General features: G+C 42.3%; 1 protein-coding gene across 1 annotated transcript in view; it reads left to right on the top strand.

Moving 5' to 3' along the window:
• rock1 (Rho-associated, coiled-coil containing protein kinase 1) overlaps window positions 1-27,929 on the top strand; it is a 118,929-nt gene that overhangs the window by 18,189 nt on the left and 72,811 nt on the right. Inside the window, exon 2 of the mRNA XM_055634180.1 lies at window positions 25,977-26,058. Within this exon, the coding sequence (XP_055490155.1) occupies window positions 25,977-26,058 (82 nt within the window). The remainder of the gene's footprint in view (window positions 1-25,976; window positions 26,059-27,929) is intronic.

Here is a 27,929-nt window from a genome sequence, read left to right as displayed (position 1 = left end):
GATGGCATTTGTGGGATTTTTCTCGGGCCTTGTGTTCTTGAGATGCTTGTTGTAGGTAGATCAGGTGTCAGAGGTATATGGGAGAATGGGGACAATTCTGCCTGTTAGATGAAGACATTTGTGCTAGTTCTGTTTTTTTTTTAATACTACCCACTTCGAATTGGGTACTTGATTATGTCATTTGATAAGGATTGGCATGGAGCTGCTGAAGATTACAGGGAATCTGCGAAAGAAGTAAGTAAGTTTATTGGCCAAGTATTCACTTACAAGGAATTTGTCTTGGTGCTCCGCCCACAAGTAACACCATAACATACAGTGACAGTTACGAATGACTCAGAAAACACTAAACATTAATAATAATAAAACATTAATGATAAAACACCATTAAAAAATAATACAACAGCACCATTTCCTTAAAAGGATTAGTCTACAACGTCATCAGACACTTGTGTATGGTTGTACATTACTCAGTGTGAATATGGTATGTTCATTGACAAAGGTCAGGAGTCACTGATTTAAATTGTTGGGAATTTTTGGAATTCTGCACTCATGACAGCCGCAAATGCTTAAATGATGACTACTGCCAGTCCAAAAATCACAATGCAGGACTAATTCAGCGGGTCAGGCAGAATCTCTGGAGGACAGGGTAGGCAAAGTTTCAGATTTTGCAGGATCTCTACTGTAGGCAATTAACGGGTTATGTAAGGTTTTAGTTTTTGAGAACTGTTTGGAAGCTAATTTTTCCATGAGTCAAAATGGCAATTTTCTATAGTAACATATACATATATCACTGTACACATGCTACAATTTTATTTAATTGAATAATTACTCGAATATTGCCTATAATTAAATTAACTGAACATGTACTGTATCCAGTCATTAATAAATACAATGGAACTTGTTATTGTGAGCCTAAATGCTTTAAAAATGTTCGGAGAATTTGTGTGGTCAGATCATCTGTACCCTGGAGAACCACTGTATAAATCAAGAGAAGCAAAGAAAATGGGTACAGGATAGGAAAATGGGATTGGTACACAGTTCTATCTTTGTTTTGTTCAACGATGGAGCAAGTCCTATATGTTTATTATGCAAAGAAATTATTCAAGTTTGTTTGCCATTTCCTTGTTCCCCATTACTTGTTCTCCAGTATCATTTTCAAGCGGTCCAATGTCCACTCTTGCCTCTTTTTTACTCTTTTTATATAACTGGAAAAACTTTTGGTATCCTCTTTTATATTATTGGCTAGCTTGTAGCGACACCAAACGTGGTGTTACATGCAAGTTTGGTCATTGTCATTGGTCTGTCTATCAGCTGACGCCACATGCTTACCTTCATATTTCATCTTTTTTCCCCTTATTTCTTTTATGATTGTCTTGAGTTTAAAAAGCTTCCCCATCCTCTAGCTTCCTGCTAATATTTGCCATATTATATGCCTTCGCTTTTACTTTTAAGCTATCTTTGACTTCCATTGTTAGCCACAGTTGCTTCATTCTCTTCATGCATGTTACTTCTTTGGATGTAAAGATCCTGCGTCTTCCAAATTACTCCCAGAAAACCGGAAGCAACCGGGAGATCGGGTTGGTTCAGGTGGGCTGAGCGAAGGTGTTCCGCGAAAGGCTCACCCAATCTGCGTTTGGTCTGGCCGATGTATAAGAGTCCACATCTTGAACAACGGATACAATACATGAAGTTGGAGGAGGTGCAAGTGAACCTCTGCCTAACCTGAAAGGACTGTCAGGGTCCCTGGACAGTGTCGAGGGAGGAGGCATAACGACAGGTGTTGCGTTTTCTGTGGTTGCAGGGAAAGTTACCTGGGGAGGGGGTGGTTTGGGAGGGAAGGGATGAGTTAACCAGGGAGTTGTGGAGGGAACAGTCTCTGCGGAAGGCGGAACGGAATAGAGCTGGGAAAATATGGCTAGCGGTGGGATTCCGTTGGAGGTGGAGGAAACTTTGGAGGATTATGTGCTGTATGCGACGGCTGATGGGATGGAAGGTAAGGACTAGGGGGACTCTGCCTCTGTTGCAACTGGGGGGGAAGCAAGGACTTAGCTGCGGGATACCGAGGAGGCACGAGTGAGGGCCTCATTTATGATGGGAGAGGGGAACCCCTGATCCCTAAAGAATGAGGACATCTCGGATGTTCTAGTATGGAGCACCTTATATAGGGCACAGATGTGGCTAAAACAGTGGAATTGGGAGTAGGGGATAGAGTCTTTGCAGGAAGCAGGGTGGGAAGAAGTGTAATCGAGATAGTTGTGGGAGTCAGTGGGTTTGTAATAGACTTTGAGGTCAAGAAAGGGGAGGGAGGTGTCAGAGATGGTTCAAGTAAATTTAAGTGCAGGGTGAAAATTGGTGGTGAAATTGATGAAGTCCATGAGTTCTGTATGGATGCAGGAGATAGCACCTATGCAGTCATCAATGTAACGGAGATAGAGTTCAGGGATAGGGCCATTGTATGCCTGGAACAGTGATTGTTCAACGTACCCTACAAAGAGGTAGGCATAGCTGGGGCCCATGCAGGTGCCCATAGCTATGCCTTTGACCTGGGGAAAGTGGGAAAAGTAAAAAGAGAAGTTGTTGAGGGTGAGGACCAACTCCGCTAGGCAGAGTAGAGTGTTAGTGGTGGGAAATTGAATTGTTCTGCAGTCAAGGAAGAAACTGGGGGCTTTAAGGCCTTCCTGGTGGGGGATGGTGTAGCGTGACTGAACATAGTAAAGATGAGGGAGTGGGGGCTCGGAAAGCGGAAGTCATCCAAGAGACGAAGGGCATGTGAGGTATCTTGGACATCCGACAGGAGAGATTGGACCGGGGGGGGGGGGGGGGGGGGGGGGGGGGGGGGGGGGGGTTGGAGTCGAGGTATGTGGAAATCATTCCCGAGGGGTAGGAGCAGGCAGAAACAATGGGTGTTCCAGGGCAGCTATGGCTGTGGATTTTGGGGAGAATGTAAAAACGGGCTGTGCTGGGCTGGGAAACGATAAGGTTGGAGGCTGTAATTCTTGCTTGGGTCTCCTTCCAATTACCTTTAGCCGACTTCTCCCTTGTTCTTTTGTCGTTACCTTATGGACACATCCGATTTCAGCTTCTCCCTCACAAACTGCAGGTTGAATTGTATCATATTTATGATCAGTCTCTTAGGGGTTCCTTCACCTGGAGCTCCCGAATCAAATCTTGTTCATTAAAGGGCTGTGGAATCGATACCCAAAACACCCAACTCCGACTCCGACTGCCGGAGTCAGGGGATATGGGGAGAAGGCAGGAACGGGGTACTGATTGTGGATGATCAGCCATGATCTCATTGAATGGCATTGCTGGCTCAAAGGGGAGAATGGCCTACTCATGCACCTATTGTCTATTGACTCTGACTGCTTGATTTCCTGTGTACCTGACTCGGATTCCGACTCCGACACCTAGTTATAATAATTCTAAATCTGCTATGATAACATTACACAAGGGCATTTCCTACGAACTACATGAATCATCAGGCTACCTTTTAAACCCATGTCCATAACGTTTGGAATCTAATGGTTGCAGCTATGCTATTGTGGCTTTTTTTGTTTATTCTTGGAAAAAAAACCATTATTCATTATGCTAAAAGAAAAAAATACGTTATAGGACTATGACAAACTTAAAATTCTATTGAAATAAATAAAATAATTATTGGGAATGTGCAGTATGTTTAAAAAGTAGGATTCTTTCCAATTTATGTAATCCCTGAAATTTATGGTGAGGTCGGAGTCAGGACTTTTTTACCGACTTCCCACTCTGACTCCAGCAGCACCAAAATTGCTCCGACTCCAACTCATCAACTCCGACTCCAGAGCCCTGGTACATTACTGAACACTAAATCCAGAATGCCTATTTTCCAGTGGACTGGACCACAAAATCACTGCAAATTCCTTCTCTTGGGATCCAGTACAAACTTGATTTTCCCGGATAACATGCATATTGAAATCCCCATGATGACTGTAACATTGCCATTGGTATCTTTCTATGCAACTGCATAAGGTGCCACATCTAACTTTTTATTCCTTACCTTACTCCCATCCCCCCCCCCCCCCCCCCCCCCCCCCCCCCCCCCTTTTTCTACCACCATCCACGATCTTGTGCATTCCTTCTGGTGACTTTACTAATGGCCCTGTCTCACGGTGCAAGTCCACCCACGAGTGATCCCGAGTGAAAGAAAAAAACAAACTCGTGGTTTTCTACGAGATTCTAAGTTTATGTTCACGGGTTTAAACGGGTTCCACATGTATGTCTAGGTTTACCGTTTACTTCTCATTTCTGCGATGTACCAAGTTCCTCTACCGAGTTACTTTTGAGCCTACAACGACTACCGACGTGTGGAAAAATCATCACATGGTAAAAATGATGTCATGCAGTTTTTTTCCTTCACTATAAAAAGCCTCCCATGTTAAATTTCTTAGGATTACGGAATCAAGGGATATGGGGAGAAAGCAGAAATTGGGTACTGATTTTGGATGATCAGCCATGATCATATTGAATGGCAATGCTGGCTCGAAGGGCCGAATGTGATCACTTCCATTATGTAGAGAGTCTCAGAATGTTAATAGAGATTCCATTCCGTTTACATTGCGCTTTGTGCAGGGATCAAATCTTAGCCCAAAGTGTACATTAGGCTGCGAGGATTAATTTCAAAACTTCAAATTATTTCAAACAGTGTTTTATCCGAACGGATCAGGGCAGATGCCAGCCCCTTTAAACATCACGGACAGCTCAGTGTGAAGTGGTGCTGGAATTATATATGTGAATATAGAATTTTATTATCGATCCTAAATGCTCTATTTAAATTATAGGTTGTTTAGTTTAACACCTCAGTCTATTAAAATTGAATTATTTCACTGACCGAAAACATGCAATATGTTTCCAGGCAAATATCCAGTGGTTGAGAATTAAAGAGCAGTCATGTTTTTAAACGGGCGGTTGTGGTAAATAATACGGTAACCGAATTATATTTATTAATTGCTAGAGAGGACGATGTATACATAGTGAGGCTAGTGAGCAGCCTCTAACATTAACCGCTCTTCGTACTGTTCTGTTGTGTAGGAAGGAACTGCAGATGCTGGTTCAACCCGACGATAGACACCAAAAGCTGGAGTAACTCAGTGGGTCAGTCAGCATCTCTGGAGAGAAGGAATGGGTGACGTTTTGGATCGCGACTCTCCCGGTTGCTACCTGGACCTACCTAATCTCCCGGTTGCCAAACACTTCCCATTCCCACACTGACCTTTCTGTCCGAGGTCTCCTCCAGTCAGAGTGAGGCTAAATGCAAAATGGAGGAACAGCATCTCATATTTCACTTGGGCAGCTTACAGCCCAGTGGTATGAATATTGATTTCTCTCACTTCAAGTAACCCTGGCAATCCCTCTCTGTCTATCCCTCCTCCACCCAAGTCACACCAGCTTCTCGTTTTCACCCAACGAACAGCAAACAAAGGTCTGTTTCCTTTATGATTGTTATTTTTTTGCATTCATTGTTCTTTATCTCTCTACAATACATCATCATCTATATCTCTCGTTTCCCTTACCAGTCTGTCGAAGAATCTCAACCTGAAACATCACCCATTCCTTCTCTCCAGAGACGCTGCCTGTCCCGCTGAGTTACTCCAGCTTTTTGTGTCTATCGTCGCCCTTCTTCAGACTGTTCCGTTGTATTGACCGAAAACGAACAATGTGACAGTGCCGCCGACTTAATGAATGAAATTGAGACACGCGGAATTAAATGGACTTGGAATAAATGGGGCGGTGGGGTTTTATCGAAAAGTGACTACATGAAATCGGTGGAAGGAAACGGGCAGGCGAGGTTTCGGGTCAGGGATCCTTCTTCAGACTCCATGACCCGCTGAGTTCTTCCAGCTGTCAAATGGAGACATGGGGGACCACAGATGCTGAGCGAAACACAAAGTGTTGGAGCAACTCGATAGGCCGAATGGCCTAATTCTGCTCCTATGACATGAACTCACAAAGTGTCGAAGTAAGCCAGAGGGTCTGGCAGCATCTGTGGAGGGAATGGATAGGCAACGTTTTGGATCGGGTCCCTTCTTTTTGAGCCGAATCAACGTCTGTCCATTCCCTCCGCTGATGCTGCCTGTCCCGCTGAGTTACTCCAGCATTATGTGAATTCCTCCAACACTTTGTGTGTGTTTTATGATCATGATTCCAGCATCTGCAGTTTCTTGTCTACATAAACCAGGCCTCAGCAACACTAAGTGTACTAACCGGGAGATTATGTTGCTGCTGCCAAAACAACAGTTGGAAATGTATGCACGGTAGATGTCACATTGCGTGGGAAACAAGGTCTCCAGGGAGACAGATGCAAAGTGCTGGAGTAACTCCGCGGGACAGGCAGCATCTCTGGACATTTATAAAGCATTACATTTTGGAACACAAGGACTACAGAAGCTGGTTTACGAAAAAAAACAAAATGCTGGAATAACTCAATGTGTCAGGCAGTATCTGTGGAGAACATGGACAGGTGACGTTTCGGGTGAAAGAAGGGTCTAAAGTTTGAAGAAAGGTCCCGACCCGAAACGTCACCTATCCAAGTTCTCCGGAGATGACTAATCTTCAACATTTCACTTCTGGCACTCGGGCCAAACCCACAAGTTACTCACGAGTCACTACGGTAAACTCACAGGTTACTACGCTATTACAACGAGTTTAAACGTTTCAAATTTGTTCTTCAGCACTAAATTTGACTCGTGGAAAATTTTTCACGAGTAGCAAGTTTCCCGAGTACCTGCCGTTAGCGTTATGAGTTGCTAAGTTACGTCCACGAGTTCCGACGTTCCCGCTACGTTAATTCTACGTGATTACCACGAGTTCGATTTGTTTTTAACTCTGGATCACTCGTGGGTGGACTCGCACCGTGAGGCAGGGGTTTTACAATTTAGTGTTATCCATTCTATGATCAGGATATGGTATTCTCCAAATTGTGAAAGTCAATGTAGGTTGGGGTAGCACGTTGCAAAATATCATTATGTAAACTGCAAGGATTTCATCATGGTGAGCGTCCAGTTGGCTGACAGTTTAAATCTCTATCCCACTATCACTGACCCCTCTACCTTTTGTCATCCTGCATTGGTTTCAATGGAGCCCAATGGAAGTTCCCTTCACTGGAACGTCTGGAATTCCCTTCACTGGAATAGTTATTGATTCTTTTTAAAGATCTTCAATCTGAAACATTAACTTAATTTTTTAATCCACAGATGCTACTTGATCTCTAGATTAGCATTTGTTCTCTGATCCATTGAAGGGTTTTAATTTAGGAAACGCCTAGCAGACTAAATGCAGGGAATTATAAATATCACCGACGAGAGAGCAGGCTATTTTAGACTGGGTATTGAGTAATGAAGAAGGGTTAGTTAGCAATCTTGTTGTACGTGCCCCCTTGGGCAAGAGTGACCATAATATGGTTGAGTTCTTCATTAGGATGGAGAGTGACATTGTTAATTCAGAAACAATGGTTCTGAACTTAAAGAAAGGTAACTTTGAGGGTATGAGACGTGAATTGGCCAAGATTGACTTGCAATTAATTCTAAAAGGGTTGACGGTGGATATGCAATGGAAGACATTTAAAGACTGCATGGATGAACTACAAAAATTGTTCATCCCAGTTTGGCAAAAGAATAAATCAGGGAAGGTAGTACATCCATGGATAACAAGGGAAATCAGAGATAGTATCAAAGCAAAGGATGATGCGTACAAATTAGCCAGAAAAAGCAGCATACCGGAGGACTGCGAGAAATTCAAAGACCAGCAGAGGAGGACAAAGGGCTTAATTAGGAAAGGAAAAATAGATTATGAAAGAAAACTGGCAGGGAACATAAAAACTGACTGCAAAAGTTTTTATAGATATGTGAAAAGAAAGAGATTAGTTAAAACAAATGTAGGTCCCTTGCAGTCAGAAACAGGTGAGTTGATCATGGGGAACACGGATATGGCGGACCAATTGAATAACTACTTTGGTTCCGTCTTCACTAAGGAAGACATAAATAATTTGCCGGAAATAGCAGGGGACCGCGGGTCAAAGGAGTTGGAGGAATTGAGTGAAATCCAGGTTAGCCGGGAAGTGGTGTTGGGTAAATTGAATGGATTAAAGGCCGATAAATCCCCAGGGCCAGATAGGCTGCATCCCAGAGTACTTAAGGAAGTAGCTCCAGAAATAGTGGATGCATTAGTAATAATCTTTCAAAACTCTTTAGATTCTGGAGTAGTTCCTGAAGATTGGCGGGTAGCAAACGTAACCCCACTTTTTAAGAAGGGAGGGAGAGAGAAAATGGGGAATTACAGACCAGTTAGTCTAACATCGGTAGTGGGGAAACTGCTAGAGTCAGTTATTAAAGATGGGATAGCAGCACATTTGGAAAGTGGTGAAATCATTGGCCAAAGTCAGCATGGATTTACGAAAGGTAAATCATGTCTGACGAATCTTATAGAATTTTTCGAGGATGCAGTATAATGTGGATAAATGTGAGGTTATCCATTTTGGTGGCAAAAACAGGAAAGCAGACTATTATCTAAATGGTGGCCGATTGGGAAAGGGGGAGATGCAGCGAGACCTGGGTGTCATGGTACACCAGTCATTGAAGGTAGGCATGCAGGTGCAGCAGGCAGTAAAGAAAGCGAATGGTATGTTAGCTTTCATTGCAAAAGGATTTGAGTATAGGAGCAGAGAGGTTCTACTGCAGTTGTACAGGGTCTTGGTGAGACCACACCTGGAGTATTGCGTACAGTTTTGGTCTCCAAATCTGAGGAAGGACATTATTGCCATAGAGGGAGTGCAGAGACGGTTCACCAGACTGATTCCTGGGATGTCAGGATTGCCTTATGAAGAAAGACTGGATAGACTTGGTTTATACTCTCTAGAATTTAGAAGATTGAGAGGGGATCTTATAGAAACTTACAAAATTCTTAAGGGGTTGGACAGGCTAGATGCAGGAAGATTGTTCCCGATGTTAGGGAAGTCCAGGACAAGGGGTCACAGCTTAAGGATAAAGGGGAAATCCTTTAAAACCGAGATGAGAAGAACTTTTTACACGCAGAGAGTGGTGAATCTCTGGAACTCTCTGCCACAGAGGGTAGTTGAGGCCAGTTCATTGGCTATATTTAAGAGGGAGTTAGATGTGGCCCTTGTGGCTAAGGGGATCAGGGGGTATGGAGAGAAGGCAGGTACGGGATACTGAGTTGGATGATCAGCCATGATCATATTGAATGGCGGTGCAGGCTCGAAGGGCTGAATGGCCTACTCCTGCACCTAATTTCTATGTTTCTATGTTTCTATATCGAACTTCTCATCCCATTGCAACACCAAACATCCACCAGTGTGGTTATATTTGGATGACACAGTATTGAGATTTTCTTGTAGTACATTTCTTATTAATCTGGTGGAATGTTTATTGGAGACCAATTTTAGTCCTTTTTCTATTTCCTATTTACTACTTTTAGCAACTTCTCTGGGAACTGAGGGGGTAAAATTTTTGGAACACAGTCAGTAAAGAGATCTTAAAGTTAAAAATAAATTGCCATCAGTACTTTTCCCAAAATAGAAATGCTTATCATTCTCTCGATGAACTGCATTTTGAAAAACACGGCAAACAACTACTTCAAATTGTTTTAACTCCTTGTTTTAGATTCATATGTTGACATTGTTATTCAAGCTTTTTCATTAAAATGATTCTCAAGTCGTAATAAGTGCTTCAAGGAATTAAATAATAAATATTCTCTTTTCTCCCAAATACTACAAAAACTGTTCTTTGAAAATTTATGGGATATACCATTTTTCTTGATTTCAACCGTAAATTGGTTCTGAATCCTGTTTTCGGTTTCCTTTGGGTGGGTGGCTAATGTTTCATTTCCAATTGCCCTTAATTTGAGTTATGGTGTTCTTAGTCAAGGTTGCTAAATGCCTCTGTGTTTTTGCACCACATGATTAAGGTCATTCACATCAGCTCTATCTTTTTAAAGGAGTGTCTGACATCTTGATGTGTTATGTCTTGATCAACATATGAATGTTTGTGATATAAACATTGATATTTAGATTACTGAGTATTATGTGCTATCCAAAATAGTTCTGCAATTTCTATGGATAACTCATTGTTAAAATTGTACACTATTCTGAAATGTCTTTGACTCGACCGCATCGTACTATTCAGTGCGTATATCAGTGTCTGCTTGCGTGCTGTTTTAAGGTCTAATTTCTCCTTTGTTCAAGTGATGAGGAATTCTGGGAATTCGTTTTCTGCAATTATCCTGTTCATTTCGCATTGCATTATCAAGTTGTTCAACATTATACAGCGTTGAACAAATAAACGATAACCATTAGAACTTTGCGAAGTGTAATTATGTTGCCATAATGCAATGTTGCATGCTATTTCCTGAGTAGTAAGGAAAAGATAAAATGTTTTTTCTTGAGAATTACTTCATTATTTGAACAAAAGTCTAGTTTTGGTTAGACTCAGCAGATTGGACAAGATCTGTAAAAGGAGAATTAACCCCAAATCACCTGACCTGATGTTTGGCATGAAACATGTAACTGATAATCTCTCTGTAGCTGCGGTATAATCTGAGTATTTCCAGCATATTTTCAAAGCTTCCAGACCTGCAGATTTTTATTTAATCTTACAACTTTATTGAAAAATGCAAGAATGGACAAACCACATGTTGGGATGATGAAAAGTAACACCCATTAATATGCACCCAATAATATTGCAATATTGTGAAATTAAAGAGGTCCCTAATAATCAAATTTCAATTAGAAATAAAAAATAAATGCTGAAAATGCTTCTGGCAACATTTGTGGAGAGAGAAACGGTTAGCATTTCATAGAAACATAGAAAATAGGTGCAGGAGTAGGCCATTCGGCCCTTCGAGCCTGCACCGCCATTCAATATGATCATGGCTGATCATCCAACTCAGTATCCTGTACCTGCCTTCTCTCCATACCCCCTGATCCCTTTAGCCACAAAGGCCACATCTAACTCCCTCTTAAATATAGCCAATGAACTGGCCTCAACTACCTTCTGCGGGAGAGAATTCTAGAGATTCACCACTCTCTGTGTGAAAAACGTTTTCCTCATCTCGGTCCTAAAAGATTTCCCCCTTATCCTTAAACTGTGACCCCTTGTTCTGGACTTCTCCAACATCGGGAACAATCTTCCTGCATCTAGCTTGTCCAACCCCTTAAGAATTTTGTAAGTTTCTATAAGATACCCCCTCAATCTTCTAAATTCTAGCGAGTACAAACCGAGTCAATCCAGTCTTTCTTCATATGAAAGTCCTGCCATCCCGGGAATCAGTCTGGTGAACCGTCTCTGTGGCAAGAATGTCTTTCCTCAGATTAGGAGACCAAAACTGCACACAATACTCCAGGTGTGGTCTCACCAAGACCCTGTACAACTGCAGTAGAACCTCACTGCTCCTATACTCAAATCCTTTTGCTATGAATGCTAACATACCATTCGCCTTCTTCACTGCCTGCTGCACCTGCATGCCTACTTTTAATGACTGGTGTACCATGACACCCAGGTCTCGTTGCATCTCTCCCTTTCCTAATTGGTCACCATTCAGATAATATTCTACTTTCCTGTTTTTGCCACCAAAGGGGATAACCTCACATTTATCCACATTATACTGCATCTGCCATGCATTTGCCCACTCACCCAGCCTATCCAAGCCACCTTGCAGCCTCGTAGCATCCTCCTCACAGCTAACACTGCCCCCCAGCTTCGTGTCATCCGCAAACTTGGAGATGTTGCATTCAATTCCCTCGTCCAAATCATTAATATATATCGTAAATAGCTGGCGTCCCAGAACTGAGCCTTGCGGTACCCCACTAGTCACTGCCTGCCATTCTGAAAAGGACCCGTTTACTCCTGCTCTTTGCTTCCTGTCTGCCAGCCAGTTCTCTATCCACATCAATACTGAACCCCCAATACCGTGTGCTTTAAGTTTGTATACTAATCTCTTATGTGGGACCTTGTCGAAAGGCTTCTGAAAGTCCAGATATAACACATCCACTGGTTCTCCCTTATCCACTCTACTAGTTGCATCCTCGAAAAATTCTATAAGATTCGTCAGACATGATTTACCCTTCATAAATCCATGCTGACTTTGTCCAATGATTTCACCACTTTCCAAATGTGCTGCTTTCCCATCTTTAATAACTGATTCTAGCAGTTTCCCCACTACCGACGTTAGACTAACTGGTCTGTAATTCCCCGTTTTCTCTCTACCTCCCTTTTTAAAAAGTGGTGTTACATTAGCTGCCCTCCAATCCTCAGGAACTACTCCAGAATCTAAAGAGTTTTGAAAAATTATCACTAATGCATCCACTATTTCTGGGGCTACTTCCTTAAGTACTCTGGGATGCAGCCTATCTGGCCCTGGGGATCTATCGGCCTTAAATCCATTCAATTTACCTAACACCACTTCCCGGCTAACTTGGATTTCACTCAGTTCCTCCATCTCATTTGACCCCCGGTCCCCTGCTATTTCCGGCAGATTATTTATGTCTTCCTCAGTGAAGACAGAACCAAAGTAGTTCTTCAATTGTTCAAATTCAATTATGAAATTGGTTCTCTACACATATTTATAAAAGCTTTTGCAGTCAGTTTTTATGTACCCTGCCAGTTTTCTTTCATAATCTATTTTCCCTTTCCTAATTAAGCCCTTTGTCCTCCTCTGCTGGTCTCTGAATTTCTCCCAGTCCTCTGGTAGGCTGCTTTTTCTGGCTAATTTATACGCTTCATCTTTTGTTTTGATACTATCCCTGATTTCCCTTGTTATCCACGGGTGCACTACCTTCCGTGATTTATTTTTTTGCCAAACTGGGATGAACAATTGTTGTAGTTCATCCATGCAGTCTTTAAATGCCTTCCATTGCATATCCACCGTCCACACATTAAGAATCAATCGCCAGTCTATCTTGGCCAATTCACGTCTCATACCCTCAAAGTTACCTTTCTTTAAGTTCAGGACCCTTGTTTCTGAATTAACGATGTCACTCTCCATCCTAATGAAGAACTCAACCATATTATGGTCACTTACCCAAGGGGCCACGCACAACAAGACTGCTAACTAACCCTTCCTCATTACTCAATACCCAGTCTAGAATAGCCTGCTCTCTCGTTAGTTCCTCTACATGTTGGTTTAGAAAACTATCCCGCATACATTCCAAGAAATCCTCTTCCTCAGCACCCTTGCCAATTTGATTCACCCAATCTATATGTAGATTGAAGTCACCCATTATAACCATTTTACCTTTGTTGCACGCATTTCTAATTTCCTGTTTGATGCCATCCCCAACTCCACTACTACTGTTAGGTGGCCTGTACTCAACTCCCACTAGCGTTTTCTGCCCCTTAGTGTTTCGCAGCTCCACCCATAACGATTCCACATCCTCAAAGCTAATGTCCTTCCTTTCTATTGCGTTAATCTGCTCTCTAACCAGCAACGCTACCCCACCTCCTTTCCCGTTCTGTCTATCCCTCCTGAATATTGAATATCCCTGGATGTTCAGCTCCCAGCCTTGGTCATCCTGGAGCCATGTCTCCGTGATCCCAACTATATCATAGTCATTAATAGCTATCTGCACATTCAACTCATCCACCTTATTACAAATGCTCCTTGCATTGAGACACAAAGCCTTCAGGCTTGTTTTTACAACGCTCTTACCCCTTATACTATTATGCTGAAAAGTGGCCCTTTTTGATTTTTGCCCTGGATTTGCCGGCCTGCCACTTTTACTTTTCACCTTGCTACCTATTGCTTCTACCCTCATTTTACACCCCTCTGTCTCTACGCTCACACATTTAAGACACCCTTTCCCTTTAACTCCATCCTCCACTATCCCATTCGACACCCCACCGCCCTTATTCAGGTTAAAACCACCCGTGTAGCAGTGACAAACGTGCCTGCCAGAAAGCTGGTCCCTGACCTGTTAAGATGCAATCTGTCCCTTTTGTACAGTTCCCCCTTACCCCAAAACAGAGCCCAGTGACCTAAGAATCTAAATCCCTGCCCCGTGCACCAGTTCCTCAGCCACACGTTCAGGTCCCGTATCTCCCTGTTCCTGCTCTCTCCAGCACGAGGAACTGGAAGCAAACCGGAGATAACAACCCTGGAGGTCCTGCTTTTCAGCATTTTTCCGAACTCTCTAAAGTCACGCTGCAGAATATTCATCCCCTTCTTTCCGACATCGTTTGTGCCGACATGCACTACCACTTCCGGATGTTCACCTTCGCCCTTGAGGATTTTCTGCACTCTGTCCATGACATCCTGGATCCTGGCACCAGGAAGGCAGCACACCATCCTCACATCCCGTCTATTGCCACAGAAACCCCTGTCCGTACCTCTCACAATGGAGTCAATGGCGTTGCCTGCCTTAGGCCTTTTTGGTTTTGGCTCAATAGCCCTATTCGCATCGCAAGCCAGTCCGCCGCTCAGTGTAAACACGTCTTCTGTCCCGACAGCTTCTAAGTAGGTGAACCTGTTCACAAGAGGTACAACACCCGGGGACATTGGCATTCCATGCTTCCCTCCCTTTCTCACTGTCTCCCACCTTCTCTCTTCCAGTACCTTAGGTGTAACAATCTTACTGTAGGACTTGTCGAGGAACGACTCCGTTTCTCGGACGAACCGGAGGTCATCCACTTGCTTCTCCAGTTCCCCAACACGGTCCTTCAGGAGCTCTACCTGGATGCACTTCTCGCATTTGTAGCAGCCAGAGGCACCAGCGGTGTCCTTGACCTCCCACATACTGCAAGCATCGCACTGAATCAGCTTGCCTGACATCTCCTTCTTTCGTCTCTACCTCTCAAGCGTATTGTGTAGTCTCCTCTCCTCAGCCTCCTTGCCAAAGACTCACACTTTACTCACAGGGCACTTCCCTCACAAGGCCGCTCTCTCACTGCCGCTCCCTAAGAGCAGTCTTGCTTAAATTGACTTATAAATTGCCTGATTTACCAATTTTCAAACCAAATTCCTCAGTTTTCAACTGTTTTCCCGGCACTGACTCACTTCTCTCCTCCCACTCGGGCTAGAACTCATGTTGTAAATCAAGTAGACTGCAGATACTCCAGATCGGAAATAAAAACTGGAAACACTCAGCAGGCCCGACAGCATTTGTAGTGAGAGAAAGTTACCTTTTCAGTCCTCCGCCGTATTGTCAGACCCGTGAAGAAGGGAAACTGAAGGATTATGACATCTGCAATGCCTTCCCAGTCTAAAACATGTAGGTTGCGAATCATTTCTTCCAGGGGCATGCCACTTTTTTTTCAGAAATATTATTTTGCCGAGATCATTTTGGCATATCCCCAATGCTGATTGTGTTGGTTTCATTACTATATTTGGTAATGTTTTTTCCCCATGCACGGTTGAGACTGTTGTAAGCTAATTATTCAACATCTTATTTTTCTGCGTTTACTGTGTTGTCATAAATCAGATTTCACGAGTTCTCTTGGCATCATTCACCTCACCCACTTCTGGTGCCTTTTTCTCACCAATCCACAACTCGCATCAGTGTTAGGAAAGCTATTGAAGAGGAATCTTCAGGATAAGATTTACTTGGATTTGCAACTGGCATGTTTTTTTCCAAGACATGTCATGACTGACTAACTTGATTGAGTTTTTTGATCAATGAGTTTAAGGCAGTGGATATTGCCTGCATGGAGTTTAGTTTGGAGTTTTGGGATGTGGGAGGAAACCTGACCACCTGGAGGAAACCCATGCGATTACAGGGAGAACATGCAAATTCCACACAGCACCTGAGGTCAGGATCAAACCTGTATCTCTGGTGCTTTGAGTTGGCAACTGCGCCACATTTAATTATGTGTTATGACTGATCAGAACATTAAGTTGTATGCGATCCACAGTGAATTGGTAGTTTGGATTCGGGACTTGTTTACCCGTAGTAGACAGAGGATAGTTATGGGAGGCAAATATTTTGGCTAGAGGTCTGTGACCAGTGGTGTTCTGCAGATGTGATTATATATAAACGACTTGGACATAAATGTAGCCAAGTTTACTACTTTGTGCAGCCCAGGCCATGCTGACCCGGGCCAGACTCCCTGCACGCTGTGGAAAGGAACTCTTTCCCACCCCTCAGCGGCGCTGCCCTTTCACAGCCGCTTCCCACTTCCCACAATTCCAGTGTCGAAGGCATGGCAGGTCCCGAAGGCAGGAGCAGTCGCTACGAGAGTGGCATTGCTTGGCCTAACCTTCGGCCTCCAAAGCGCAGGTAAATTTTCGAGCCTTATTTTAGAGTAAAAAAATAGCGTCTGGGACGTCGGGAAATACGGTAATTAAGTTTCTTGACATAAAGTACAGAGAGATCTTGGGGCCCAGGACCATAGTTTTCTAAAGGTGGAAACACAAGTTGATGGAGTGGTATAGAAGACATATGGTATGCTCTCCTTCATCGATCGAGGCATTAAGTATGAGAGTAAGGAGTCATGTAGCAGCTTTTTAAAATTTGATAAGGCTGCATTTGGGCCAGGTATCTGCCCAAACTGGCAATCACACTTTGCCTTGTCCTCTTCCATGCACTCAGTAATACGTTACTTCTCTATCACTGTTGCTCAAGTTCAATCCTTTTTTTTGAATAGTTTCATTTTGTATGCTTCACAAAAAAAAACAAAAAAAAACTATTGACCTACTTGCCATTTGCTCAGGTCAAACACAACATTAGTACAGAAATGTTTAAGAAGGAACTGCAGATGCTGGAAAATCGAAGGTAGACAAAAATGCTGGAGAAACTCAGCGGGTGAGGCAGCATCTATGGAGTGAAGGAAATAGGCGATGTTTCGGATCGAGACCTTTCTTCTACAGATGCACTGTAGAAAGCATCCTACTGAGATGCATCACAGTTGGTTTGGTGGCAGTTCTTCCCCGGATTGCAAGAAATTGCAGAGAGCTATGGATGTAACCGAACCCATCTCACAAACCAGTCTCCCTGACCACTGACTCCATCTACACTGCACACTGCCTTGGGTAACCAACCAATATAATCAAGGAACATTTAAACTCCAGTCATTGCCCCTATTCCCCTCTCCTGTTGGGGAAGAGATACAAAAGCTTGAAAACCTTTACGGGTGTAAAGGGTTATAGGGAGAAGGCAGGAGAATGGGGTTAGGAGAAGAGATAGATCAGCCATGATTGAATGGCGGAGCTGACTTGATGGGGCAAATGGCCTAATTCTGCTCCTATCACTTATGACCTTATGAAAACACACCACAGATTTGGGAACAGCTGCTTCCCCACAGTATCATACTAAACGGCTGCAGTCCCAAACTCCCAAAGTACCTCCTTGCGGTCCTTGCATTTTTTAAATCTGTTCTTTTTCAGTAACTGTAATCCTATCTATATTCTACATTCTGGTATTTAATGGCTTGTTTGTACTGATGTATAATATAATTTAAGTGGATACGATGGAGGACAAGCCTGTACTCAGTGCAATTGTTGCTAAAGTGTATTTCTATTCTATCACATTCTGTTCAGAGTAACAAAACACTTAATTTGTGGTTTTTACAATTTGAGTTAGAGTGTCACGTAATGGCACATTTTATAAAAACATGAAAATCTTGCTATAGTAGGCTGTCTGCGGTCAGTATGCTATAACTGCTATGTCAATTTTCCTCAGAAAACCAAACTCACAATCCAAATACAAAGGTAAACAGCAATTCAAACTTGCTTTCAAAAATATATTTATTTTACTTGTTCATTGCTGGAATTCTGTACAGACCCACCAGTAGTCCATCAGACAATTTTACTGCAAACAAATAAGTGTTCTTTAAAAAACAATGGTTATCTTCATGGTTGTCTCTGATATAACAACTGATGGACTTTATTTTGAAGGGTCAATGATCATAAACGAATCTCTCAAAAGTTATCAATTCCATGATGAAGTTGGGCTGATATGCCTTAATTTGTTGGAATGCAGCCCTCCACTCATCCACAGACCATAGTCTGTTCGAATTGGAAGTAACAATTAGTACGGGAGCACCTCAAGGCTGTGTGCTCAGCCCCCTGCTTTACTCACTCTATACCCTTGACTGCGTAGCCGGACATAATGCGAACTCCATCATCAACTTCGCCGACGACACCACTGTGGTTGGACGAATCACAGATGGGGACGAGTCTGAGTATAGAAGTGAGATCGAACGACTGGCCAAATGGTGCCAGTACAACAACCTGGCTCTCAACATCAGTAAGACCAAGGAACTGATTGTGGACTTTGGTAGGGGAAGGATGAGAACCTACAATCCTGTTCATATCAATGGGACAGCGGTGGAGAGGGTCAATAACTTCAAATTCCTGGGCGTGCATATTTCCGAAGATCTTCCCTGGACCCAGCACACCGATGCAATTATAAAAGAGGCACATCAGCGACTACTTCCTGAGAAGGTTACGGTGATTCGGCATGTCGAAGAGGATTCTCCTAAACTTCTACAGGTGCACAGTAGAGAGCATTCTGACTGGGTGCATCGTGGCCTGGTTCGGAACTTGAACGTCCAGGACGAAAAAGACTACAAAAAGCAGTGACCACTGCCCAGTCCATCACCGGCTTTGACCTCCCCACAATCGTAGGGATTTATCGTAGTCGGTGCCTCAAAGGCAGCCAAAATCATCAAGGATCCACTGCATCCTGGCCACACACTTATCTCACCATTGCCATCAGGAAGAAAGTACAGGAGCCTGAAAACTGTTAACGTCCAGGTTCAGGAACAGCTTCTTCCCTACAGCCATCAGGCTATTTATTGAACACAACATCGAATAAGCTCTGAACTGCAAAAGACTATATTATTATTGTACAATATTTGTTATTTATTGAACTTTTTCTTTTTTTCTCTTTCCTGTTATGTATTATGTTTTCGTATTCACATCTGTTGTGCAGCAGCAAGTAAGAATTTAATTGTCCCATCCAGCACATATGACACTCTTGACTCTTGACTCTCGCTAAGCCTTTTAAATGTCATTCGCATGCAAACCCCAAAAACAAGGCTTTGTATGAAATTTGCCAGGCCCACAATTCTTCTGCTTTGTTTCATTTCTGTGGCAGTTCTTCAGCTGCAGGACATTTCAACAGAAACTATTTAATGTTGAGCCATGTAAGATATTTCCTGCTCTACCGCCAGAGCCATATCCAGGCCTCATTCCTCAACCTCCATGGCAATATTAACTTCCTGTCCTGAGGTGGTTTGTTGAGACTTTGCTGCTGGGCGACAAGTATGTGAGGTTAGTGATGCTGCAGATCCTACGTACTGTGCTGGTTTGGAGGAGACGTGGACTAGCCTGAGTTTAAGTTTATAGGAGATGGTGCAATTGAGCTGCAAAAGTTAAAGATTTTTGAAGATTTAAGCCTTGATACTTTGGAAGTGCATCTGGAAAATTAGGAGAAAACACAGGTGCATTATGTGAAATATTATGTATGGATACACTTTAGCAACCACCAATATGTTGTCTTCTTACCAGAAGTTCAATTATGGTGTCACTCTGTGGTTGCAGCAGAGGTGCAGACAAGCTTGTCTTAACTGATTGTCAACTTGACCAACTGATGGTCATGGTCAGTTTTTCCTAAGTTTTAGAGCTTGAGAATCCTGCTTTGCACTGGTTCAAGAGCTGTTAAACAATGACAGATTTGTCCAACATTACGCTGGGCGATATGTGAGGAACAGACTGAAGGAGGGAAACAATGGATGATCAGGAAAAATACTTCAGAGGCACCACATCCCTATCCCATATCACTATCACTTTTTTGCTCTTCCACACTTTACAATGATTGAGCCATTGAGCACCACTGCAAGTCATTGGGAAGCAGTGGGGTTGGGATCTCTGTTACCCTATTAAAGATGGCATTCATATTGGACAAGCCCTCGGTGAGAGTTTGCACGAACTAGTGCAATTATATTATGTTCCAGTCAAAGGAGTGCTCTTAATGGATTAACTCAACATCACAGAGACTTGTAATATTTTCCCAATCATGTTTGACGTGAACTTCATTCTCACGCTATGTATACAGTGCTGATGTGCTGATGATATAATTTACAGCAGCAGGTCAGGGCATAAAGCAGGGAGGTTATGGTACAACTTAATATTATGGTCTTTGATGGTCAGCATGGATATTGTGGGCCAAAATATTTATTTCTCTACTATATGACTCTGATTCTATGCTTGAAGGGTCTCGACCAGAAAAGTCACCTATTCCTTTTCTCCAGAGATGATGCATGATGCGCTGAGTTACTCCAGCCTTTTGTGTATGCATGATGTATCCTGGCATTGAGATCTAGTATTTGTATTCAGCTAAGCAGAGAATGAATAACCTTGCGTTCTATAATGCTTACTTTCTATCTGTATCCCTGTGGCTTTCATCTGATCCTGCTCTTGATACATGGTTTCCCCAAGTGAGAAATTCAATTATTTCTCTCAGTAAACCCACAGAATTGCGATCATCAGATGGGTATGGGCCTTGTGATGATGCACCATCTAAGTTAATGGCATCTGAGGAGGTGTTGTTGTTCTCTTGGTGGACTGGGTGACGATGGTAGGTTGTGACACTGATCAAGATTAAATGTGAGTGGCGGCTTCTTTGAAGAGTTGTGAGGGTATTGAGAGGAATTTGCCTATAGTTGCAAAATGCAGTGGTTGGAGGAGTGGTGTGCTGGAGTAGACATAAGAGAGGAGCATGGGTACATCAGAATGTTGATGATTGTACTAGTATTTTTTTGATATGATCAGGCTGTTCAATATCTCGTATCACTGAATCTGGAGCAACACATTGTACTACTGTGCCTTTTTCTAGTCTGAAGAAGAGTCTTGTCCCGAAACATCACCTGTCCATTCCCTTCAAAGGTGCTGTCTGACATTGAGTTCCTCTAGTGTTTTGTGTTTTGCTCATGATTCCAGCATTTGTGGTTCCTGTGTCTGCAACTTTATTGTGTTAGACACAGATTTCTTCCTTGAATTAGAGGGGATGATGATAGATCTGTGGATTCTTACAGTTCCCACCAAATGCTCCAGAGAATAATCTGGAAACCTTGGGACAACATTACCTATGCATTTGGTCATTGATTTTGATATGGTGTCAACTCTAGACTTAATCGAATCTGATGCTTGCATTGTGCCTTTAAATATTGGAGATGAAATCAACTTGTGTATGTGTCAGTGCCTTACTAACTTAATCCAGAAATATTTTTTTATGGGATTACTGAATGAATGTAGTTTAGTTTGGAGAAAGTACATGGAAGCAGGGTCTCCGGCCCACCATATCTACGACAACAATTGTTCACGCTGTTATCCCACTTTCGCATCCACTTCCGACACATTAGGGGCAATCCAAAGGAGCCAAATAACCTACAGATCTGCATGTCTTTTGAATGTGGGAGGAAAATGGAGCACTCACAGGAAAAGCAAACTCAACACTGACAGCGCCCGAGGTCAGGATCGAACCTGGGTCACTGGCACTGTGAGGCACCAGCTCTACAAACTGACCATTATGCTGCCCATTAAAATGGCTCTGTGGAGAGTTCAGTTCAGTTCAGTTCAGTTTTATTAGTAATACGTAGGTTAACACAGGGTCAACGGTACATAAAAACATAGAAAATAGGTGTAGGAGGAGGCCATTCGGCCCTTCGATCCAGCAACACCATTCATTATGATCATGATCGTCCCCTATCAGTAACCCATGCCTGCCTTCTCCCCATATCCATTGACTCCACTAGCCCCTAGAGCTCTATCTAACTCTCTCTTAAATCCATCCAGTGACTTGGCCTCCACTGCCCTCCATAAATTCACAACTATCTGGGTGAAAATGTTTTTCTCATCTCAGTCTTAAATGACCTCCCCTTTATTCTAAGACTGTGGCCCCTGGTTCTGGACTTGGCCAACATTGGGAACATTTTTCCTGCATCTAGTTTGTCCAGTCCTTTATTAATTTTATATGTTTCTATAAGAACCCCCCTCATCCTTCTAAACTCCAGTGAATACAAGCCTAGTCTTTTCAATCTTTCCTCATATGACAGTCCCGCCATCCCACGGATCAATCTCGTGAACATACGCTGCACTGCTTCAATCACAAGGATGTCCTTCCTCAAATTAGACCAAAACTGTACACAATACTCCAGATGTGGTCTCACCAGAGCCCTATACTGCAGAAGAACCTCTTTACTCCTATACTGAAATCCTCTTGTTACGAAGGCCATCATTCCATTTGCTTTCTTTACTGCCTGCTGTACCTGTAAGCCAACTTTCAGTGACCGGTGTACAAGGACGCCCAGGTCTCGCTGCACCTCCCCCTTACCTAACCTAACCCCATTGAGATAATAATCTGCCCCCCTGTTTTTGCCACCAAAGTGGATAACCTCACATTTATCTATATTATACTGCATCTGCCATACATCTGCCCACTCACTCAACCTGTCCAGGTCACCCTGCAACCTCCTAACATCCTCTTCACAGCTCACTCTGCCACCCAGCTTTGTGTCATCCGTAAACTTGCTAGTGTTGCTCCTAATTCCCTCTTCCAAATCATTAATATATATGGTAAACAGTTGTGGCCCCAACACCGAGCCTTGTGGCACTCCACTCGCCACTGCCTGCCATTCTGAAGACCCGTTCACTCCGATTCTTTGCTTCCTGTCTGCCAACCAATTTTCTATCCACGTCAACACCCTATAATACCATGTGCTCTAATTTTAGTCACCAGTCTCCCGTGCGGGACCTTATCAAAGGCTTTCTGAAAGTCTAAATACACTACATCCACTGGCACCCCTTCATCCATTATACTTGTCACATCCTCAAACAATTCCAGAAGATTAGTCAAGCATGATTTCCCTTTCATAAATCCATGTTGACTTGGACTAATCCTATTACTGCTATCCAAATGCCCCATTAATACCTCTTTAATAATTGACTCCAGCATCTTTCCCACCATCTAAGTCAGGCTAACTCTGTAATTCCCCATTTTCTCTCTCGCTCCTTTCTTGAAAAGTGGGATAACATTAGCTATCCTCCAATCCACAGAAACTGATCCTGAATCAATTGAACATTGGAAAATTATCACCAATGCGTCCACTGCTGGAGCCACCTCCGTTTGGACCGTGGGATGCAGACCATCAGGCCCAGGGGATTTATCATCCTTCAGTCCCATTAGCCTACCCAACACTATTTCTCACCTAATGAAAATTTCTTTCAGTTCCTCTACCCCCTTAGATCCTCTGTCCTCCTGGGAGATTGTTTGTGTCTTCCTTAGTGTAGATCCGAAGTACCTATTTCAACTCTTCTGCCATTTCCTCGTTGCCCATAATAATTTCACCCGTGTCTGCCTTCAAGGGACCGACATTTGACTTTGCTACTCTTTTTCCCTTAACATATCTAAAGAAGCTTTTACTGTCCTTCTTTATATTCCTGGCCAGCTTCCCCTCAAGTACTTCATCCGGTAGGCGGCGCGGCTCTGGCCAGCAGCGGCCTCTGCAGCCTGTCCGCGTTTTTATTATTTTTGTCTGTGTTTTTAGTAGTGTTTGTTATTTTATGTTGGGGTGTTGTGTGGGGGGGGTGGGGGTGGGGTGGGAGGGGGGGGGAAACTTTTTTGTACTTCATCTTTTCAGCCCACGTATTGCCCGCACACCGGGGGGCTCCAACATCAAGACCCGGTGTGCGACCTCGCACCACCCGTTTTAATGGCCGCGGGACAATCTCCATCCTTCTGTTTTATTTGGCCTTCCATCACAGTCCTATGAAAATTATGTTTGTCCAATGTCCTTTGTTTGCTTCCAGCTGACTCTTTGCTGTCTTGTATACATCTTTTCTTTTAGTTTTATTCTATCCCTAACTTCTCTTGTCAGCCACGGTTACCTCCTACTCCCCTTAGAATCTTTCTTCCTTTTTGGAATGAAATGATCCTGCATCTTCCGGATTATGCCCAGATATTCCTGCTATTGCTGTTCCCCCATCATTCCTGCTAGGATCCCTTTCCAGTCTACCTTGGCCAGCTCCTCCCTCATGCCTTCATAGTCCCCTTTGTTCAACTGCATCACTGACTTCCGATTTAAAGTTCCCCTTCTCAAATTGCAGATTAAAACTAATCGTATTATGATCACTACTTCCGAGCGCTTCCTTTACCTCGAGTTCTCTTATCATATCTGGTTCATTGAACAACACTAAATCCAGAATTGCCCTTTCTCTCGTCGGCTCCATTACAAGCTGCTCTAAGAATCCATCTCGGAGGCATTCTACAAACTCTCTTTCTTGGGGTCCTGAACCAACCTGATTTTCCCAGTCTACCTGCATATTGAAATTCTCCATCACCACAGTGGCATTACTTTACACCCTACATCCGGGCTATTATTTGCATTACAACCCTGGAGGTCCAGCTTTTCAGCATTTTTCCGAGCCCTCTAAAGTCACGCTGCAGAATATTCATGCCATTCTTTCCGACTTCGTTTGTGCCGACATGCGCTACCACTTCCGGCTGTTCATCTTCACCCTTGAGGATTTTTGCACTCTGTCCGTGACATCTTGGATCCTGGCAACAGGAAGGCAGCACACCATCCTCGAATCCCGTCTGTTCCCGCAGAAACCCCAATGAAATGTTTTTGACAAGCCAACAGGTCGCCTCAGCAATGATATTACAAGGTTAAAGTAAGGTAAAAAAAAGATAAGATAAAAGTGACATTGGTCGGTAAAAGACAATAATAAATAGAATAATCAACATATATGATGAGTATCAGAAGCCTGATGGCATAATGATAAAAACTGTTCTTAAGTCTGGTGGTACGTGCAGCCATGCTCCTATATCGTCTGCCTGACGGCAACAAGGAGAACAGTCTGTGTGCTGGGTGGCTGTGGTCCTTGATGATGCTGTGTGCCTTCCGCAGGCACCGCCGGTGGAAAATGTCCTGAATGGCCGGGAGACAGTTGCCAATGATGTGCTGTGCCGCCTTCACCACTCTCTGTAATGATTTGCGGCTGTGGGCAGAACAGTTCCCGTACCAGACTATGATGCAGCCTGTCAGCAGACTCTCGATGGTACAACTAGAAGTTTGTGAGAATGCTGGCGTTCATGCCAAACTTCCTCAGTCTTCTCAGGAAAAAGAGCCGCTGGCGGGCTTTCTTAGTTATTGTGTCCGTGTGCAGTGTCCAAGAGAGGTTCTCAGTGATGTGCACGCCGGGGAACTTGAAGCTGCTGACCCTTTCAACCTCAGCATCACCGATGTGGATGGGGAAGTGACCACTCCCCTGCTCTCCTGTAGTCCACGATCATCTCTTTAATTTTGCTGACATTGAGAGAGAGAGTTATTTTGCTGGCACCAGCTTCAGAAAGCTTCAGAATAGTTTTCCCCAAAACTTAAAATGTGTATGAAAATATGCACTTTTCTATCTTAACCTTGATGAAGCCATCCGGATTAAACCATAAACTAAGTTCATGAAGTATTTTTCCATTTCAACCAATTAAGCTGTGTAAAGACACCAAATCTATATTATGGCATCTGTGATTTTCAAAGATTATCTTCAAAATCTTATTCCACTCTTTACTTTGTTTTACCAGCTTCTATTGCAGTTGGTTTTCTGTAGTTTTTATTTTTTAAATGTAATAGGAGAAGGTAAGCATCCAGAGCATAATGATCTAAAAGGAAAAAGCTTATTTGAAACTCATATATGCAACTTTTACAAGATTTTGATGAAGAACAGATCCTGCATAAAATACTTTATATCTTCAATGTTTTTGGAGACAAATCGGAATAATTCCTAGATAATTTCACATATTTTCTAATAGCATTATTGTATTCTTTTTGATGAATGCCAAGGAGTTGTCAGCCATGAGTATAATTTTGTAATATAACATTAATTCTGGTACATGTTATAAAATACATATATGAAACACTTTTTTCACATAAAATGTCCTTATTGTAAGATACACATGAACATCAGACTGACATTTTTTAACAATCTGGTTCTTCTTTTAGGATAGCTTGGATGCCTTGATTTATGATTTGGATTTCCCTGCCTTAAGAAAAAATAAGAACATTGACAACTTCATAAATAGATGTGAGTATTATGGAATTATGTATAAACTTAATGTTACAGAAATATTTAATATTTATAATCATGGCCATCATTTTGCATGTAAGAAATTCAAGCCTTTTTAAAAATATATATATTGTAACACTAATAAGTGCTATTAATATTGCTAAGTAGTTTGAATTCTACTACAAGATTTAAATAGTCAAAAATATAAAATTTGATTTGACATTAAGTTTTAGTTGTTTAGTTGATTCAACAATGATTGCACACAGGATTTTTTTAGAGGAAAGCATAAACCATAATGTAGATGGAAGGTGGCATGTTATGATCCCCATTAGCAATATTATTTTCTTAGAATGGAATGAGGTATGTACCTTAATAATAAATGATAAAATACAAAACATGCTGGAATTAATGGAGAGATAAACAAAATTAACATTTCAGGATGGTCTCAGCAGAAACATAGAACAATAGTATAAATAACAATTGGAATGTTTCTGATAGCATAAGGATTGAGAGTAGAAAGAATGAAGAATGTCTCTAATAGGATGAAGAATGGGAGACGAGACAAATAGTAGTTTGGCTAGCTGGTACAACATTGATGAAGGTGTGCTATTTAGAGATGATTTTGCTGGCAGAGGTGAAAACAAATTAAGTGGAAGAATAAGACAAGGTGTTGGAGCTGTGAGATACAAAATACTGATGGTGGAAAGCTTATGAACAATGAATGTTGGAAATACTGAACTAATTAGGAAAGAGGAAAACCGCTAACATTACAGGCTAATAACCTTGCTAGCCAAAACTGGTAAGGTTGGTTTTCTGAATGTGCCAGAAGCATAGAAACATAGAAAAATATGTGCAGGAGTAGGCCATTCAGCCCTTTCAGCCAGCACAGCCATTCAATATGATCATGGCTGATCATCTAAAATCAGTACCCTGTTCCTGTTTTTTCCCCATGTCCCTTGATTCATTTAGACCTAAGAGCTAATCTAAAACACCAACAATCTTAATAAGTGAGATTAAAGAATGAGAAAGAAACAATGTAAGAAGAAATTGGGCAGATTCATTTTGGATCTCAAATTGAGAGAAAACGAGGGAAGGGTATTTCGAATGAGACCATCTTAGTTTCGGAAGTGGAGCTCCATTGTTGCAATTCATGCTACCAACAACGGAACAGTAAAATTCTTACTTATATTCCAGTCCCTGTTCATGCAAAATATAATTTAATATCATTTTTTTTTTAAATAATTTGTTTTCTTTAGGAATCATAAATTTCATGTTTTATCGCACCACTCTTTTATATCTGCAGCTTATTTGACTAAGATCGCTGATTGTATCCGTCCTCTTTCTGATCTATAATTTCCTTGGATGGCTTGGTTTCAATGTTCAATCTTGCAGCTCGTCAAAAGACAGAGCTGACAATTAAATGATTGGAAGCCAGCTGTAAAACTGGAACTTTTATCATAGAAAATCTCACTATATACTTCAGCCCACAGTTATGTCATTTTTTATTATGCATTCTTGGTTAAGTTAAACTGTATCAATGCTTTAAAAGAGTTTCAGTTTATTCCACAAACTATCAATTAAGTAGTATGATTCTTTAAGTTTTCCAATTTTGCAGTAGCAAAGATTATTAGGCTTGTCAAAATCTGCAGTGGTTTTTTTAAATGCATAGTGCAATGGCTGTTGTAGACTAAATCCCAGGAGGAGTTTGAACAGTTTTATTTCTGGAAAATGATTAAGAAAAGATTATTTTATAAAAGTTACTTAATGCAAAAATCAGCCCATTCTGAATCCTATATGAATGTGTGTACAAATGCCTGAGGGATTTTTGTTTCCATAAAATTTGCCAAGTACTTAAAAATCTGTAGTCCAGAGGATAAGCTGGACATTGA

Source organism: Leucoraja erinacea, chromosome 4, assembly GCF_028641065.1.
Source record: "Leucoraja erinacea ecotype New England chromosome 4, Leri_hhj_1, whole genome shotgun sequence".
Classification (NCBI taxonomy): Eukaryota; Metazoa; Chordata; class Chondrichthyes; order Rajiformes; family Rajidae; genus Leucoraja; species Leucoraja erinaceus.
This window is presented reverse-complemented; position numbering and strand designations above follow the sequence as displayed.